General features: G+C 32.1%; 1 protein-coding gene and 1 long non-coding RNA gene across 7 annotated transcripts; both read left to right on the top strand.

Moving 5' to 3' along the window:
- Positions 1-40: 40 nt before the first annotated feature.
- On the top strand, positions 41-16049 carry LOC126739948 (uncharacterized). Of its 2 annotated transcripts, none has more exons than XM_050445781.1 (3): positions 41-408; positions 13000-13584; positions 15572-16049. In XM_050445781.1, exons 1-3 carry the CDS (start codon positions 159-161, stop codon positions 15910-15912), a joined length of 1176 nt encoding a protein of 391 aa, XP_050301738.1. In that variant the 5' UTR covers positions 41-158; the 3' UTR covers positions 15913-16049. The 2 variants fall into 2 exon arrangements, with proteins under 2 accessions (XP_050301738.1, XP_050301739.1); XM_050445782.1 differs by having other exon boundaries at positions 13000-13737.
- LOC126739952 (uncharacterized) lies at positions 440-3022 on the top strand. Of its 5 annotated transcripts, none has more exons than XR_007661743.1 (3): positions 440-1083; positions 1138-1642; positions 1844-3022. It is a non-coding gene; the product is annotated as an uncharacterized LOC126739952 (long non-coding RNA). The 5 variants fall into 5 exon arrangements; XR_007661744.1 differs by having other exon boundaries at positions 1138-1661; XR_007661742.1 differs by having other exon boundaries at positions 1138-2038; positions 2096-3022.
- Positions 16050-16351: the final 302 nt, after the last annotated feature.

Raw genomic sequence — 16351 nt, 5'->3', positions numbered from 1 at the left:
TCTCTCTGACTCGCTTAAGAATAATAACGACCTTAGTGGCATCCTTTTCTAATGTCAGTAAAACGTCAACCGAGAGTAGATGACAAAGGTGAACCGATGAAGTGACGTTTTTTTTTCCTCAAAAATATTATTAAATAGTTAATATAAAGACCGTTTTAATGTCTAAATTAAAGAAAATCCTGACCATGGAAAACGCCAAAGTCGAATATGTATACGAAGATGAAAACGGACAAGAGTTTACGGCGGAAGAGCAGCAGATCACCGAAGCAGATCTGCTGGAGCAGCAGGGTGAGGTCCAGGAAATAATGATCGTTGAACATCACTCAGAAAATCAGGAACTTGGCGAGAATAAACCCTCTTTGCTACATGCTGAAAATGCCGACAGAGATCCCGATTGTAAACGAGGAGGTAATTGGTTTCTTCGAGTAGGATTTATCAAATCAAAATTACTATTTAAAGTCAATTAATTTTGGTTCATTTTTTGGGTAGATTACGTCGGCCATCTTGGTTATTCTTATTTACATTCATCTCTCTCATATGTATATGCATATATATTCATCTCTTTATTTACTTTTTAGTTTATGTCATGTGGGTTTGACGTTATTTGGGTGGGGGGGGGCAAGAGGAGCATACGTTAAAATACAAATATGCCCAGCCAATCAGAGAAATTGAGAGTGGAGCAGCACTGCTGATCCTTTCGTGAAAGTTCGTACGTCAAATTTAGTTGCCGATTAGCTACGGAAATTGAAAATCAACGGATTGGTTTTGTTTAACTTAACCTATATTGGAGATTTTATTTGCTTTGCTTGCTTCCTAATAATTGATTTAATTATCAACAATTATATCAACTTTGCGACTATTTGAGTGAAAATTCATAGTGTATAGTGTTGAGTGTCTACTCCATTATCTATACAATCCATATCTGTGCTGGTTTTGGGCTCAAAAACAAACAATTTAGTGTTTGATTTTCATTACCTTTCAATAAACTTGCCAGTGTGTTTCTTAGTGCATAATTTCCTTCCACTTAAACCAGTATTTGCACTTATCTGTTGCTGTCTGTTAGACAATTATGGCATCACTAAGGTAAGATACATATAATTTTTTTAGCTCTAATTTGAATAATTATTTATTTTGCAGTCAACAAAATGCAATCTGTGAAGTTTGTGATAAGGAATTTTCAAGCACATCTACCAGAAACAGGCATTGGAAAAAGTTTCACCCTGAATTTGTTGGGAAGGAAGAAATAAAACACATTATATGTCCAATGTGTACTAATGATATCCAGACATTTTCATATTTTAACTGTTTAAACAAACATTTGCTTGATATTCACCATAAAACTGTCAAAGAATCAATTTTAAATTTTAGGAATTTTGAAGAATTCACGTCTTGGAGGGCACAAGATAATAGGGAAGTAGATTATGCTTGTCAGACCCGAAACAAGTTTAAGAATGGGGAAGAACAAATATTTTACAATTGCAACAGGAGCGATATCAGAGGTTGTACAAAGTCTTAGTTATCATTATCAAACAAACATACATAAGTATGTTTTGTTGAGTTTACTTTTAGGATTTAATAGTGCATGCAAAGTGAGAAGTCTGGGGGAAGCATTCGCATTTTGCAATATGGAAAATTTAAAGTAGTAAGTGTTTCGATAAGTGGTAAGTTCTATGTTGTGTCTTGTCATGAACTATGTGATGAGCAATGTCGCACTGGATACTGTAACATCTGTAAAATATGTTTTCATAAATACAGATGTGAGTGTCCAGAAAATTCTGTCAAAACAGTACTTTGTAAACATATACATGCTGTAGCCATTTTTGAGCAGAAGAGTTTGTTGTAGGTTCCCCAACTGTGAGTGAAGAGGAAGAGGATAATGTTTTGTTTGTTGATCAACCACAACTAGCCAAATCAATTATTAGGAGGATGTAAACTATTTTATTCAGGAGAGTTCGAAAATGAAAGTCAATAGTTCTGCAATGGAATTGAAGTATTAATTGACTAATTGACTGACTAATTGACTGAAGAAAATCGAGAAGTAGTTTGAGTAACCTATAAGTTACATTTTTATTACATCGGTTATACTTATTTTAAGATTGCATTGCAAGAAATTTGTAGCTATGGTAGAAGTTTAGATAAAAATGCATTTGCCAGATTTATGGCTGTAATCAACAAATTTAAAAAAAAAGAAATGGAGGAAGAAAATTCTCAGGGCATTGAAAAGAAAAGAAAAATTAAAAAACAAATGTACTATCCAAATAAAAAATAAGCTAGATTTCTTTGTGTATTTAATGGCTAGATAATATTTGAATTGTAGCGATTTTTTTATGTTTGTAAAGCTGTGAAGTTAACAAAAATAGAATGTGGTATTTTATATGGTATTTTGTGTTATAATCAGTATAATATAACTAAGTATATTTTTTGTAAGGTTTTGGTGCAGGTTTCAAATTGTAAATACAAATTTTATGTAAGAGGTCATATACATAACTAGGTATAGTTTTTGTAAGGCTTAATTTGGTGTAGGTTTCAAATTGTAAAAACAAATTTTAAGACGTCATAGGTGTTGGTTTCTGTATAACTATTTTTATATCTTTTAAGACTAAAAATGTTAATATTCAACTAATCATTTTCTATTACATTTTCTTTGCTATGTTTTTAATATTTTTTAGGGTGCAGAAAAGCTAATTGGATTAACTTAAAATTAACATGGAACGAGGGGGAAGATCCCCTGTGAGTATATATTTATTAATTAAAATGTATACAGAGCAGTAATTTTTTTCATGTCACTATTGAATGGAAGTTTGAATGGTTTAGGCTGTATATACATGACCAGCAGAGATGATAAATAAGCTAAAGAAGTGCGAGTCTACATACTATATATCAGATTAATACATTTAGCCTCTTTGCATTTAATTTTGAGGTTGTTGATATTAAAAGTACCATAAATTATTATATTTAAATAACGAATAAATTTATAGATTTTTTATTATTTGAAATAAACAAAGTTAAAATATAATTTCTACGTTTTTTTTTGTTTTCTGTTCTTATACTTTGACTTTTTAGTCATATTTACCCTTTATCCAGCTTTTCCAACCATATATATATATACTTCATATCAACCACTAAAGTATAATGTATAGTGGTAGTGGACAATTTAAAATAATTAAAATAATATACTTTTAAATAACTATTGACAATTATTATATTACTAAGGTGCATATTAGAATTATGACATAGAGATATGTAAAAATGAGAACTTTAAAATGTTCACCATATATTGTTAAAAAATTGAATTGCCTTTTATTTTCTAACTTTTTTATTTATCCACCTATTAACCAATTAATTTATCAGCTCTACACACCAATTTAATTTCGTATCACCCCATTTTTAATATTAAACTAACAATAATAATTAAATAATTCATACATTGCGCTTACACGTACCGCTATACCAAATGATTAACAAATTTCGTCAATAAAAGAGATAATTTGCTATAAAAACCAAATTTGGCAAGTATTTATAAAATATTTTTAAAATAATAATTGATCACACGCTGTAAATATTTAAAAAAATCAATAATCCATTTACTAATAATAGCTAAAATATCTTTTTATTAAATGTTTTTAATGCATATTGCACTTTTCTTCATCTAAAATATATACGCATCATAAAAACCTAATTAAATATAAATATGAATAGAAAAACTCTACATACATTGAAAATTTCCTATTTTGAATTTGGCGGTTCGCATACCACGCCCTCGCGGATGCCGAAGCGCTCTCATTGGCTAGGCATATTTGTATTTTAACGTATGCTGGCAAGAGGCCACCAAACCAAGATTTGATTATCACCAATTTTGAAATCTATTCTAAAAGTTACTTAGAATTTTTTGTATATTGTTAAACTGTTATTTTAAATTCGCTTAAGTACTGTAAGCTGCAGGCGTTTTCTGACGATTCGCGAATTTATTATTCCTTTGATTTCAAAGACTATAATGGAGCAAAATTACTTATGAATTTATTTATTTATCTATTACTTTCAACGTTTACATAAACGTTCTAAGATAATAGAGGTATATATAATATATAATATTAACTATTAAGTATCTAGAAATAGAAAACTAAACTAAGATAACATCATATGCACATTTCTTAAATTTGTTAAAATTACTGCAAAAGAAATCAAGACTATCTGCATACCTGTTGACAGTTGCAGAAATCTTATTGGATTATTTAACAGATATGATTTTTGACAAAAAGGAATATTCAGAAGGTACTTTGTAAAAAAAAAAACAATCTTTATTGTTATTAGCAAAGAAAAATTGTTCTAAACAAAGCTACCTTAAATTACTACCACTAAACTTAACCACTACACCCCATACACACTCGAGTTCCAAAACAAATATCAGAAAAAAAAACATCCCTAAAAAGTAAATTAAATTCCATAATTATTATCTCCTCAGGTATAAGACAGCAAAAAATTCAAACCATACAAACAAATCAAATAAAATTCAAATACTGTAAACTTACACTTAGGGAAAATTAGAATGTGTCAACGTAGTATTCATCCAGTGAATAGTAACATTTTTCGGTCAAAAGTATTTTCAATTTACGTTTAAAAGTGCCAATACATGTTGCCTCCCTGATTCCACCTGGTAAACGATTGAAAATTTTGATTCCCTTGTAGAAAATAGATTTTTTAGTTAATGTGGAGGAGGCGATCGGAAGATTTAGATCGTTCACTTGACAGGTTAAGGATCTTAAATTTGGGGTTATAAATTTAAAGCGATTTGCAAAAAGTAAGCAGGCCACTTCCTGAATGTAGAGGGAGAAGACAGTGTGTATGCCCAGCCTAACAAATAATGGGAGATAGGAATCTCTTGGTTTAGCCCCACAGATGTAAAACAAGCAGCATTTGTAGAAGGTAGGCAGCTGCATTGCCCCAGAAGCAAATGGCATACCTAAGGTAGGATTCAAATAATGAAAAATATACGGATCTTCCAAACTCCATGCCAAGCTCCAGGATAGCCACTCTGACTGCAAAACAACCTGCAGACACCTTTTTGCAAGTACTGAGGATATGCTCTTCAAATCTGAGTTCTCTGTCAATGAATATACCCAAAAATTTTGTATGAAATGAAATATATCTTTATTAAGTAGGTACATCTAATATACATAAAAACAAAACTATACTAAATAAGTAACTTAACTAGGTAACAAAAAATAATAATAAGCACAATTTCACCCTCTTGAAAGAAAAACAAACCAATAAATGAATTTCCACCAACCACATTAGTTTATTGCCCTAATTCGCCAATTTCCAAATTAATTTATATTATTCATATAATTCTTTAGAACAGTTTTAAACCAATCAAGAGATTGTGATTCCTTTATTTCTCAAGGAAGACTATTATATTTTTGAAAACCCTTAAAAAACAAAGAATTCATGGTACTTCTAAAATTTGCTATTGGAATAAAAATATCATCACTATTTCTTGTAGGGTAATCATGGACATTTCTATTAAAAGTAATGAACAGTTTGAAGGTGGCGCTAAATTATTTACAATCCTATATATAAAAATCATAGAAAGAAAGCAAAACCTTCTCTCAACAGAAAACCAATTTAGAGTGTTGAGCATAAAGGATATTGGTGTAAGGCGGTGTGTATTTAATATCACCCTCATGCCCCGATTCTGAAGCTTCTGAAGTCTGTTAGTCTGGTTTATATTAAACAAATACTGCACTGAGGCACAAAAGTCAAAATGTGGTTGAATGATAGTATTATAAACCATTAATTTAAAAATCATTGATTGATAAGATAGACTTGTTGATATTTTACTAAAAAAGAACATTTTTTTTGCAATTTTCTTTTCAATGTAATCACAATGAGTTTTAAAGTTAAGCAAATTATCAAGTTGCAGACCCAAATATTTCATACATGTTACAAATTCAATTTGTTCATTGTTAATTAATAATTGAGGACTAATATCCACAATTTTCTGATATTTATACTTAGATGTAAATATTACTGCTTTAGTCTTTGCCACATTTAACTTTAACTTATTAATATTTAAATATAATGATATCTGTGACAATACCCCATTCATTTTATCTACTGCTCTGTTAAGACTTGTATCCACTACATGCCAGAAATGTGCCATCAGCAAAAAGGTTTATAAATTCACAATTTACAAAAAGACCAATATCATTCATATACAATATAAATAGAAGAGGTCCCAAAACACTTCCTTGAGGTACTCCCATATTGTTATTTAGTTCAGTAGACTCATTTCCATTAAACCTTACTCTCTGTTTTCGATTACTTAGATAGTCAACAAACCAGTTATAAACAATACCAGCAAAGCGATAGCTTTAATTTTTGCAATAATATGTCCCTATCAATAGTTTCAAAAGCTCTCCTTAAGTCCAAGAACAATACACCACATATTTATTATTATCAAGATTAGTTTTTATTTTAGATAAGGTCAATATGAAGGGCTGATATCAAACTGCTGGACTACTGAATTAGAAAAGGGCATGTGGTCTAGACCACATTTAAAACATAATAATTTGGTTTTTTGAGGATTTAGTGACAGCAAGCTTGATTCAAACCAGAGATTTACTGCCTGAAGATCAGTTGCTAATGTAGTTCGCAGAGTATCTGTGTCTGGGCTGTGCCAAAGAAGTGTGGTATTATCGGCAAATAGAGTAAATTTCCCCCGTACATTAAGATTGGTAAGATCATTTATGTATAGGAGAAAAAGTATAGGCCCCAAAACTGAACCCTGAGGAACTCCCCGAAAACCATATGAAGATGAAACTCCCCGAAAACCATAATGATAAAGCTTCCGCAGCAGAATCCTGTGGCTGACACAATCGAAAGCCTTCGACAAATCACAAAAAACTGCCGCCAAAACTCCACCAGCATTTATCTGGGAGTAAAGCTCATGAAAAAAATTAAACATGGCATCATTGGTACTGGTATTTTCACGGAAGCCAAATTGAAGTCTGGTGAGGATGTTTTTGGACTTATTCGATTAAAAAAAAAAGGACAATATTCGATTTTTAACCAGTTTTTCAATTACCTTTGATAGCGTAGACAAGAGAGAGATGGAACAAAAGTTGGAAGAATTATCAAGAGCTCCACCCTTGTGAATTGGGTAACTTTAGCTGATTTTAGGCAAGATGGAAATATCCCCTTGCTCCAAGAAAGGTTAATTGCGTCAACTAGTGCCTTTAGCGCCGTTTCTGGAAGGTTGAGAAAAATCTTAGCTGAAAGGTTGTCTTCTCCAGTTGAATTTTTATTTTTTTCAGTATACAGAATATCCTTGAGTTCGTTTAGGCTTGTAGGTATAAAGAAGAAGGAATTTGGAACATGAATGGCTGGCATAAAGGAAAGAGGATCCACAGAAGGATTCAAATTTTGCTGAAGTTGTACAGCAATATTAGAAAAAAAATTGTTAAAATCATTGGGAGAGACTTCAGGGCATTGTCTTGACTGCTTACCACAATTGTGTCGAATATCGTTAATAATTTTCCAACTCTCCTTATATTTGTTAGATGAACCACTTAAACGGTTGGAGTAATAAGTTTGCTTAGAGATTCTTATCAGACGACGATACAAGGCTCGGTAAGAATTGATATTAAAAAAAAAAGGAAAACCAAGCTCCAAGATCATTAATAAAATGAGTGAAAAGCAGGGATCCAAGATGGGAACCTTGAAAAACTCCAGAAGATGCCTGAAATGGTGAAGAAAGGCAGCTTCCGATTTTTACTTGCTGCTCATGGTTGGTTAAATATGATTTAATCCATTGTAATAAAGAGCCGCAAATGACAAGTTTAGCAAGTTTATCAAAGAAGACAGTATGATTGACTTTATCAAATGCCTTACTGAAATCTGTATGAATGGCATGAGTTCACAGCTTTTTCCAAAAGATTTAAAAACTTAGATGGTAAACAAACAAAAATTGTTTTGACTGAACGCCCTTTAATAAAGCCATGCTGCTGATCACAATTATCTCTTAAAAATCTTTAGATAAAAAATTTTCCACACAGTGCTCGAAAAGTTTAGGGATAGATGATAAAATGCTGATGGGGCGATAATTTGAAACGACATCCTGGTATTACCATTTTTGGGCTGAGAATTAATTAACTTCCAGAAATATTTACTGTCATTATTAACAGAATTTTCTGCTCTTGTAAGATAGCTGTTGTAACATTCCTTAGACAGATTCCTAGCTTTCAACCTCAAGGCACTAAAGTTTACATAAGCAGAAGGGGAACCACTCCGCTTATACAATTTATGCGCGATTTTCTTCTGAGTTATAATGTTTTTCAATTTAGGATAATGTTTAGAAGGAAAAAAGCGTTTTTTAGGTACAAACTTATTAAATCAGTCATACAGTTGAAAGAACTCATCCATTATCTCAAAGAGACCTATGTAACTAGAGAAAAAAAAAAACTCCAAGTCTTGGTCTCAAAACATCCTTTTATATGTCACGAAGGTTACATGTTTCTCTCATCATCAGACCTTATAAACTCGATGACCTGCTAAGTACTCAGTATTCTTTTTTTTTTCTACTGTCATGCAGTACCAAATAAAAGTTAGCAACAGTGAGATCTAAATTAGAATTTGACATGATGGTTTCCCAGTTGTCATCTAATAAGTAATTGTTGACAAGATTGAAATCCGCATGTTTAAAATCATAATACAGAGAAGCAAAGATCATTGACCACCCTATTGAACTGAGTCAAACTTTCAAAGGCTACTGTATAACATAGCAAGGTCTCTCTTTTATGCAATACAATACTAGGATGGAGACCATGCTGATCATCACTATAAACCCACAAGATGTTAGGCAGATTATGGTCGCCAATTACTACCACTTTATTGTAAAGGTCACAAGCTTTGGTAACGGTATCACAGTGCAGTTTGTAAATAGACAAATCCTTTAAAGGAGGAATGTATACACAGCCTATACTATACTATTCCTGAGAATCAGCTAATTCCACAGATATCCATACTTCTTTAATAGAGGGATTGGAAATGCTTAGCCTATGCGACTTTATATGACTTTTGACTGCGATGAATACACCGCCGCCGCGATTCTTGGAGCTATTCCTTATTGTTTCGGTCTGTTGCATAGCAGGGGTCAAGAAATTCAGAATCACAAATGTCAGAGTCCAACCAGGTTTCAGTTAAAGCTAAAATACTGTAATAATCTGATTGAGCAGCACACATCAAGGGAAATCCTTCAGATTAGTTTTCAGGCCCCGAACATTTTGGTAGAAAACGACAAGATCACCATCCACAGGCCCGGACGTTCTGTTGGGCCACGGGGGTTCTCACTGGCCTGAGGTTCGCATCAAGTAGGCCTGTCAACAAAGATTCCTTGACGCCAATTTTAAATGACTCTACATCTTCGTTTTTATGTAATGTTAAGCACTTAACATCGGTTATCAACAACTGTTTCTCCATATCGACTGTTTACTACTAATACCTCCTATCTACCACATTTTCCCAATATAAGATTTTTACTTGACTAAATTGTTTATTTTTAAATCTATCGAATAGAAACACCTCCTAAGTATAAATATTTTAAAGTTCCCGCGTATTTTCAACTGTCAATATCATCAATCTGCACAAGTCAAATATTGTGGAAGAAATACCTCTTATCTCGCATTGTGTTGGACAGCACCACGCGTAAATTAGCTGGTAAGTTTTATTTAAATTTATAATGTTTTCGAGGAATTTTTGTTACTATAAAGTATTCTAGTTAACCAAGAACCTAAATTTTCTGTTGTAATTGTTTAAAAGACATAATATTTTATTCACAAAAACCTCTAAAATAAAGCAGTATGCAGATAAGAGTTATTTCCATTCCCATATTTTGCATACTCGCTGCAGTTAGGAGGTTTTGTGGATACATAGCAAGCCTAATATGGGTAAATTATTATTCTTATTGATACCATAATATTTTTGTAACTAAAAAAAACAATAATAAATTATTAATAATATAAAGATGTACAAGGGACATCAAGTTAGTTGTCCTTTATGTGGGTGTATTGAAAAATGTTGATAAAAAAATATGATTTTTAAATTTTGTTTATTGTTCAAGATAGTTCAAAATTCTGAAAACATTCTGTAGGCAACTTTTTTAGTAGAATCCATTGGCATACTTAGAGTTTGTTGTATTTTATTTTAGATCAAAATGTCTACGAGAAAAGACAAAATTATTCGCATGGTAAGAAAAGAGACAGAAGATGCATCTCTTGAAGACCAATCTATTCCATTGACGCCTTCTCAAGCTAATTTTGTGTTAGTTACACTAGAAAATTCGCTGGAATTCCTTCAGGACTGTAATAATTTCGATTGCCAAGATACGCTAAATAATTATGGTGCTGACAACAATGCCGAGATCTCGTATGTTAATAATGAAATTCTTGTTCTTCTAAATACTGATCCCAGATTAATTTCTGATGAACAGTCAGCTAATGCTAATAATGAAGACAGAATTGTAAAGCAAACTGAAAACCAGCTAAATGATGAACTACATATTGTCGAGGAAGATATTGCAGAATACGGAAACATGAGCGAAGGGAGAAAAAGAAGACACAAGGCAGACCAAAATAAATTAAAGAAAAATCAGAATAAGAAACTAAGAATGGAAGGGAAGAAATACTTGGGGTATACAAAACCAAAAGGAAAAAAACTGGAACAAAATGAAATAAGACCACCCAGATCCATAAAACCTACTTGTACTTCTTCGGTTTGTGCAAAATCAAAGAAAAGAATGAGTAAAAGATTTACTGAAGAAGAAAGGTAGTGCTTATTTGATAAATTTTAGACTGAGCTTAACTAGGACCAAAGAACAATCTTTGTAGTTAGTCACGTTACCAGGGTTGTTCCAAGACGGAAAACAAAGGTCGGTAGCTCTCGCAGAAGTGAAACCTTAAATTATACGCTCACTTTCAGTAATAATAAATATCCAGTCTGCAGAAAGATGTTTCTGAATACCCTTGGGTTAGGACCCTTTACTGTGCAGAGCTAGACAAAAAAATAGTATCCATTCTATGCATAAGTGCAAGGAAGCACAAAATTTAAGTCACGTGAAAAACAACCCTCATCAAATAGATATTGATTTCCTAAAGAATTTTTTTAACCAGTTACCAAAATTGCCTTCTCATTACAATAGGGCCAACTCTTCAAAACTTTATTTGGAGTCTGTTTTTAAATCATTAAGCCAGCTTTATCAATTATATTGTGAAACGTGTAAAAATGCAGATAGAAAACACCTTTCAAACAAAACATTTTACTGTCAATTCAATGATAGTAATTTGTCGGTCATACTGTTGGGAATATTAGTGATGATCAGCACTTAATTCACATTCAAAAAAAAGATAGAGCACGAACAGAAAAACAAAATAAAAAAGCTTCAGCTCAGGAACAAAACTGCATTGTTCTTACTATGGGCCTCCAGGCGGTTAAAATTTCCGAATGTTCAAGCAAGCAGTGTGTTTTTCAAGACTAAATTATGTGGATACAATTTTACGGTGTACGATATTACTAGCCATCATAGTACATGTTATTGGTTCACTGAATATGATTGCGAGTTGGTAGCTTCTGCGTTTACCTCATGCATTATTGATTATTTAGACAGAAACTGCACCAACAAAAAGTTACCTGTTATTATATATTCAGACGGTTGCACCTATCAAAACCGGAACAAAGTCTTGGTCAATGCAATGCTTAATTATTCCATAAGATTCCTGTAACTCAAAAATTTCTTAAGGGGGGTCACATTCAAATGGAGTGTGACTCCGTTCACAGCTGCATTGAGCGGAAGCTCAAAAACAGAGACATTCACCTGCCAAGTGACTATATTTCAGCCAGCAGAAAAGCAAGAATTAAACCATTCCCATACGAAGTTGTGAAATTAGGGTATGACTTTTTTAAAGACTATTCAAAACCTTCTTTTTTGAAGTATACAAATATTCGACCAGGTAGGAAAGCCAATGATCGATCCTACAGTCATGGATATTCATTACAAATTAGATGGAACAATTCAATACAAATTGCTATTTGATGATGAATGCAAAACACTACCCTTAAGGCCTAAGAAAATATCCGAAGTAATACTTAATTATCCACAGCTTAACAAATCCAACATTCCGATAAAAAAATCAAAATATAAACATTTACAGGAACTTAAAAATGTGATACCGGATGACTGTCACAGTTTTTATGATACTCTGCCATGTAAAGAAGACTAATTATTCATATGTAAAGCACTAATTATTTTTAATTAATATTTGTTTAATTACGCCTAATTTAAACTAAAACTTAAGGTTTGTATCCATATTTTATTTAAGTCCTCCTATATTCAATAAAAGCTATGCCAATAACTCCTATGTTACAAAAGCACCTTAAAAACGATTTTTTTCCTACCAATTACATAAAAATTGTTTCACTTAAAGTAAATAAATTCCTAATCAATAATGTTCTAATAACTTTGCACTTAAAAATTATTAAATTGATTTTTTAAACGTTTTTTTTTCCTCCTCTAAAATTCTGGCTTTTGCATATAGGAGGTATTGGTAGTAAACAGTCGATATATTCTACGTATCTATTTTGGGCTTTACCTGCATAGTGTGTTTCTCGAGTTTTTATTCTTTTTCTGTTAACTAATTTGCCATTTTTTATATAAAATTATTATTAAAGGGATTAGCTTTTAGTACCTCAGAACCTAATACTGTTTTTGTATTTGCTTTGTTAATAATTGATAGTTATAATTATTGTATAACTGATTGTTCTGTTGGGCAATAAAAGTTTATTTATTTATATTTAGTCTCAATTACGTTGCTAGTTAGGAACTGATGATAGTAATTCCTTTCCATATACCAAACAAAACATCTTACACTCACGTAATGTTTGTTGTACTAGCTTAAAATATATGTTCTAAAAATATTTAATTTAATACGATCCTCTTATTCTTTCCAGATAATCACCACTGTTGGGGCATTCAGCAATCGATAAAACTAATAGAAACAATGAAAAAATTCAAAAACGAATTGGCAAACACATCAAATCGAAGGGGAGTTTGGACGCAAATCCACGAAGACGTGTGCAATAAAGGTCTAGCCGTAAGTGTACAAGAATGTCAAAACAAGTGGAAAAATCTTATACGAACTTACAAAGAATGTTGCAAAATGAGGAACAAAGACAACATGAGGTTTCGCTACTATAAAGAAATGGCAGATTATTTCGGTGGAGAAACGTTTGCTGGAGATCACGATTATAACAAGTCCAAGTTGCATTTATTTCCCTTGACGAAATCGGTTAATCAAGCAGGAGCTTCCAGCTCACACGGAGCACCAACAGTTACATTTCCCCCGATATGTTTTACGGATAGGCAATTTATCGAATATACAAACATGAAAAGAGAGGAGTACGCTGCCAGACAAAAAAGGCACGAAGAGGAAATGGCACTGAGGAAAATGGAACTGGATATCCAAAAGAAGAAATTGGAAGTTATGAAAAAAGCGGCCATGGCCTCAGTGCAGGGCAGCAAGGCAATTAATTTTGGTAATAAAAAGCGAAAATATCCTAAAAGCGATAATAATAGTAGTATTGAAGAAGTGGAGACTGTTCAGGTTGTCCAGCAAACTCCTGTCAATAACTTTCAGATTTTGGCTGACTTGGCGTTTTGAGGGAATCCCTATTTTTTTTTTGCTTTTTGTGAGTCAAATTTTTTTTATATTTTTTTTTTGCTAAAATTGTTTTAGGACATCTAAACTGCAGAGGTATCTTTGTGTGATACAGGTTTTATGTTGCAAGGGCCTGATTGTTAATGACAGATTTTTAAAAAGAAGTAGTAAAGGCTGCATCACACAGCCTATACAAAGTGGTCCAGGTAAAACCAAAATTAATTATTTAAGTAAATCCAGCTCACACCTCCACACAATTTTCATTGTATGGCATACTTTGATTTACGTTTTATTCCTAAATCTTAATGGACACTTCATTCCAAATGGAACAATGATAACATTTTAGTAAACAATGTAATAATGTTATTTAAAAACTTAATTATCAAACAATTAAAGTTTATCATTTTAAAAAAGTACTTAACATATTACAAAGAAAATTTAATTTTCTGCGTTTTCAAATAACTATAATGCGTCATCGGTACTTTAGAAAGAAATTTTAATTTCCAACTTAATTTAAATAACAAAGTTAAATATTCCTAGAACATTCGTCAAGTCAATTATGATTATCTGGTCTCATGTTCTTTAGATTTGCGATTGGTTAATATCAAATACGAATTACGATATAATTTATTCAGTATCCCTTTGGCGTTAAAATTGGCACAAAATAACCCAAACTAAAGTCTTTTGCCCTTCGACCCATCGTTTGTAATGTCTCTAATTTGGTGTAAATATTAAATATTCTCAGTGGGTCGTGTTTGCTAATGAATAAAGATCTTGATGTTGCAACATATGTTTCAAATTTGGTGGTTCTTAGATCTTAGTTGACAAAAGAAATGTTCTTAAATGAAACTATTAAAGAAAATATGTTTCTTTTATTCACAAAGGGAAAATTTGTTTGGTTTAATGTTTTTTAAGAATATTCCAATTATTTTTTTTTAACATTTCACAACCAAAAGTGCCTTGACTTCACAAATCGTTAATCGCGTTCATACCCTCAAACCCCTCTTTAGAAATCCCCCTATTTTGGTGTTGACAAATTAAAATATTTTCAATGGTTCGTAAATTATGTCCAATTATAGTGAATCAAAAGATGGATGGTGAAATACAGGTTTCAAATTTGATGGTTCTTAGACATTGGTTAACAAAATCTTCTCTAATTCAGGAGGTACAAAAAGAAGTTCTTACGTGAAACTATTGAGAGAGAAATGCTCTTTCTTTGGCTAAAATATTTTTAAGTAAAGTCCAGTGCAACGATATATTAGAATTGTCACCCGTCAAAACACCAGCATTTTACTTCTCAAACAATGTAAATAGAAGGTGGATGACATTGTTTGGCAGGTGGAATGCTGGTGTTTTGACGGGTGACCATTCCAATATATCGTTGCACTGGACTTTATATTTATATTTTCTGAATGCGTATAATATATATTTAGAAAAGTAGAACATTCCTGGTCTATCGCTATAAAATCCCTGCCTAAAAGACAAGAATATTGCATGGTAATGTCTAAGACAATATAAAAAGAGACATTCAAATAATAAAGTTGTAGCAACCCCTAAATTATTTAACAACTAATTTTGTGTTCAGATATATTAAGATTTTAGATTTAATAAAAGTCAGTGTTTTTTTAAACTTGTATACCTAAATCATCCTCTCTTTATTAGGCAATTTGTGTCGAAAAAAATATTTTTTACCAATGGTTCTATCACTTATCCAAATTAATGCTTTTTACCTGCACCACCTGTATATATCAAATGTGTTTAAAAATATGTCTTGTCAGAGCAGTAGAGTTCAACAAAAGCCTGACTCACAAAGAGCAAAGAACACCGTGACAAAAAAACCACTCCATTCGTTTTTTTGTTTGTAGATTTTCCATGCCGTTGGCCGGACGAGGCGACGAGTCTGCTGATTTCAATAATCCGCGAAAGAAAATTCGAAATAGCCGATCGGGACCAGCAAAATAAACCGCGTCTGTGGAACGAAATAACGCTGGAAATGGTCGGGAACGGATTCCAAGTAACTTGCAAAGAGGTTAAGGCGAAATGGCGAAACCTGATCAGAACCTACAATTTACGATCGAAAAATCCACGACAGAAGGGCTTTAAGTTTAAGTTTTTTAATGAGATGAGTGAGTTTTTCCAAGAAACCAGCTCCTTAGGTATGGATCCTCTTGTGTTTGAAATATCTTACGTTGAAGAAGTGGCGTGAGTGTTACAACTGTTTGTTTTGTAAATATATTTATTTAATTTTCATATTTAGTTTGTATATAAATTATTATTTTAAGGCATACCAATTCTTTTTTAATGTTATTAAATTGGAAATAGAATATGGTTTTTGCACATGCATTTAAAACATCCTTTTCGTAAAAAAAATCTTGCTTTACTTATTTTTTCCAGGAGCTTTGTTTAATTTATATTGTGAACTTATAGAATCCAAGAAATAAAGCTTCGGAATCGTGTCAACAAAATTTAGAATATGTCCTAAGTTTCTAAAAAATCGCGAAATTTGTATGTTCTCAAAGTCAAATCAGACTCTGACACAAAGAAAGTGGCCTTCGTGGTTTTGGTGAACCACGTCACATAACATATGTCCGCCTACTTGATCCAAATATAGTATGTAGTCCATTGACGTCATTGGTTCAGCAGTT

This window comes from Anthonomus grandis, chromosome 8 (genome assembly GCF_022605725.1).
Source record: "Anthonomus grandis grandis chromosome 8, icAntGran1.3, whole genome shotgun sequence".
Classification (NCBI taxonomy): domain Eukaryota; kingdom Metazoa; phylum Arthropoda; class Insecta; order Coleoptera; family Curculionidae; genus Anthonomus; species Anthonomus grandis.
The sequence above is the reverse complement of the archived record's forward strand: the minus strand, read 5'-3'. Positions and strand labels throughout refer to the sequence as shown.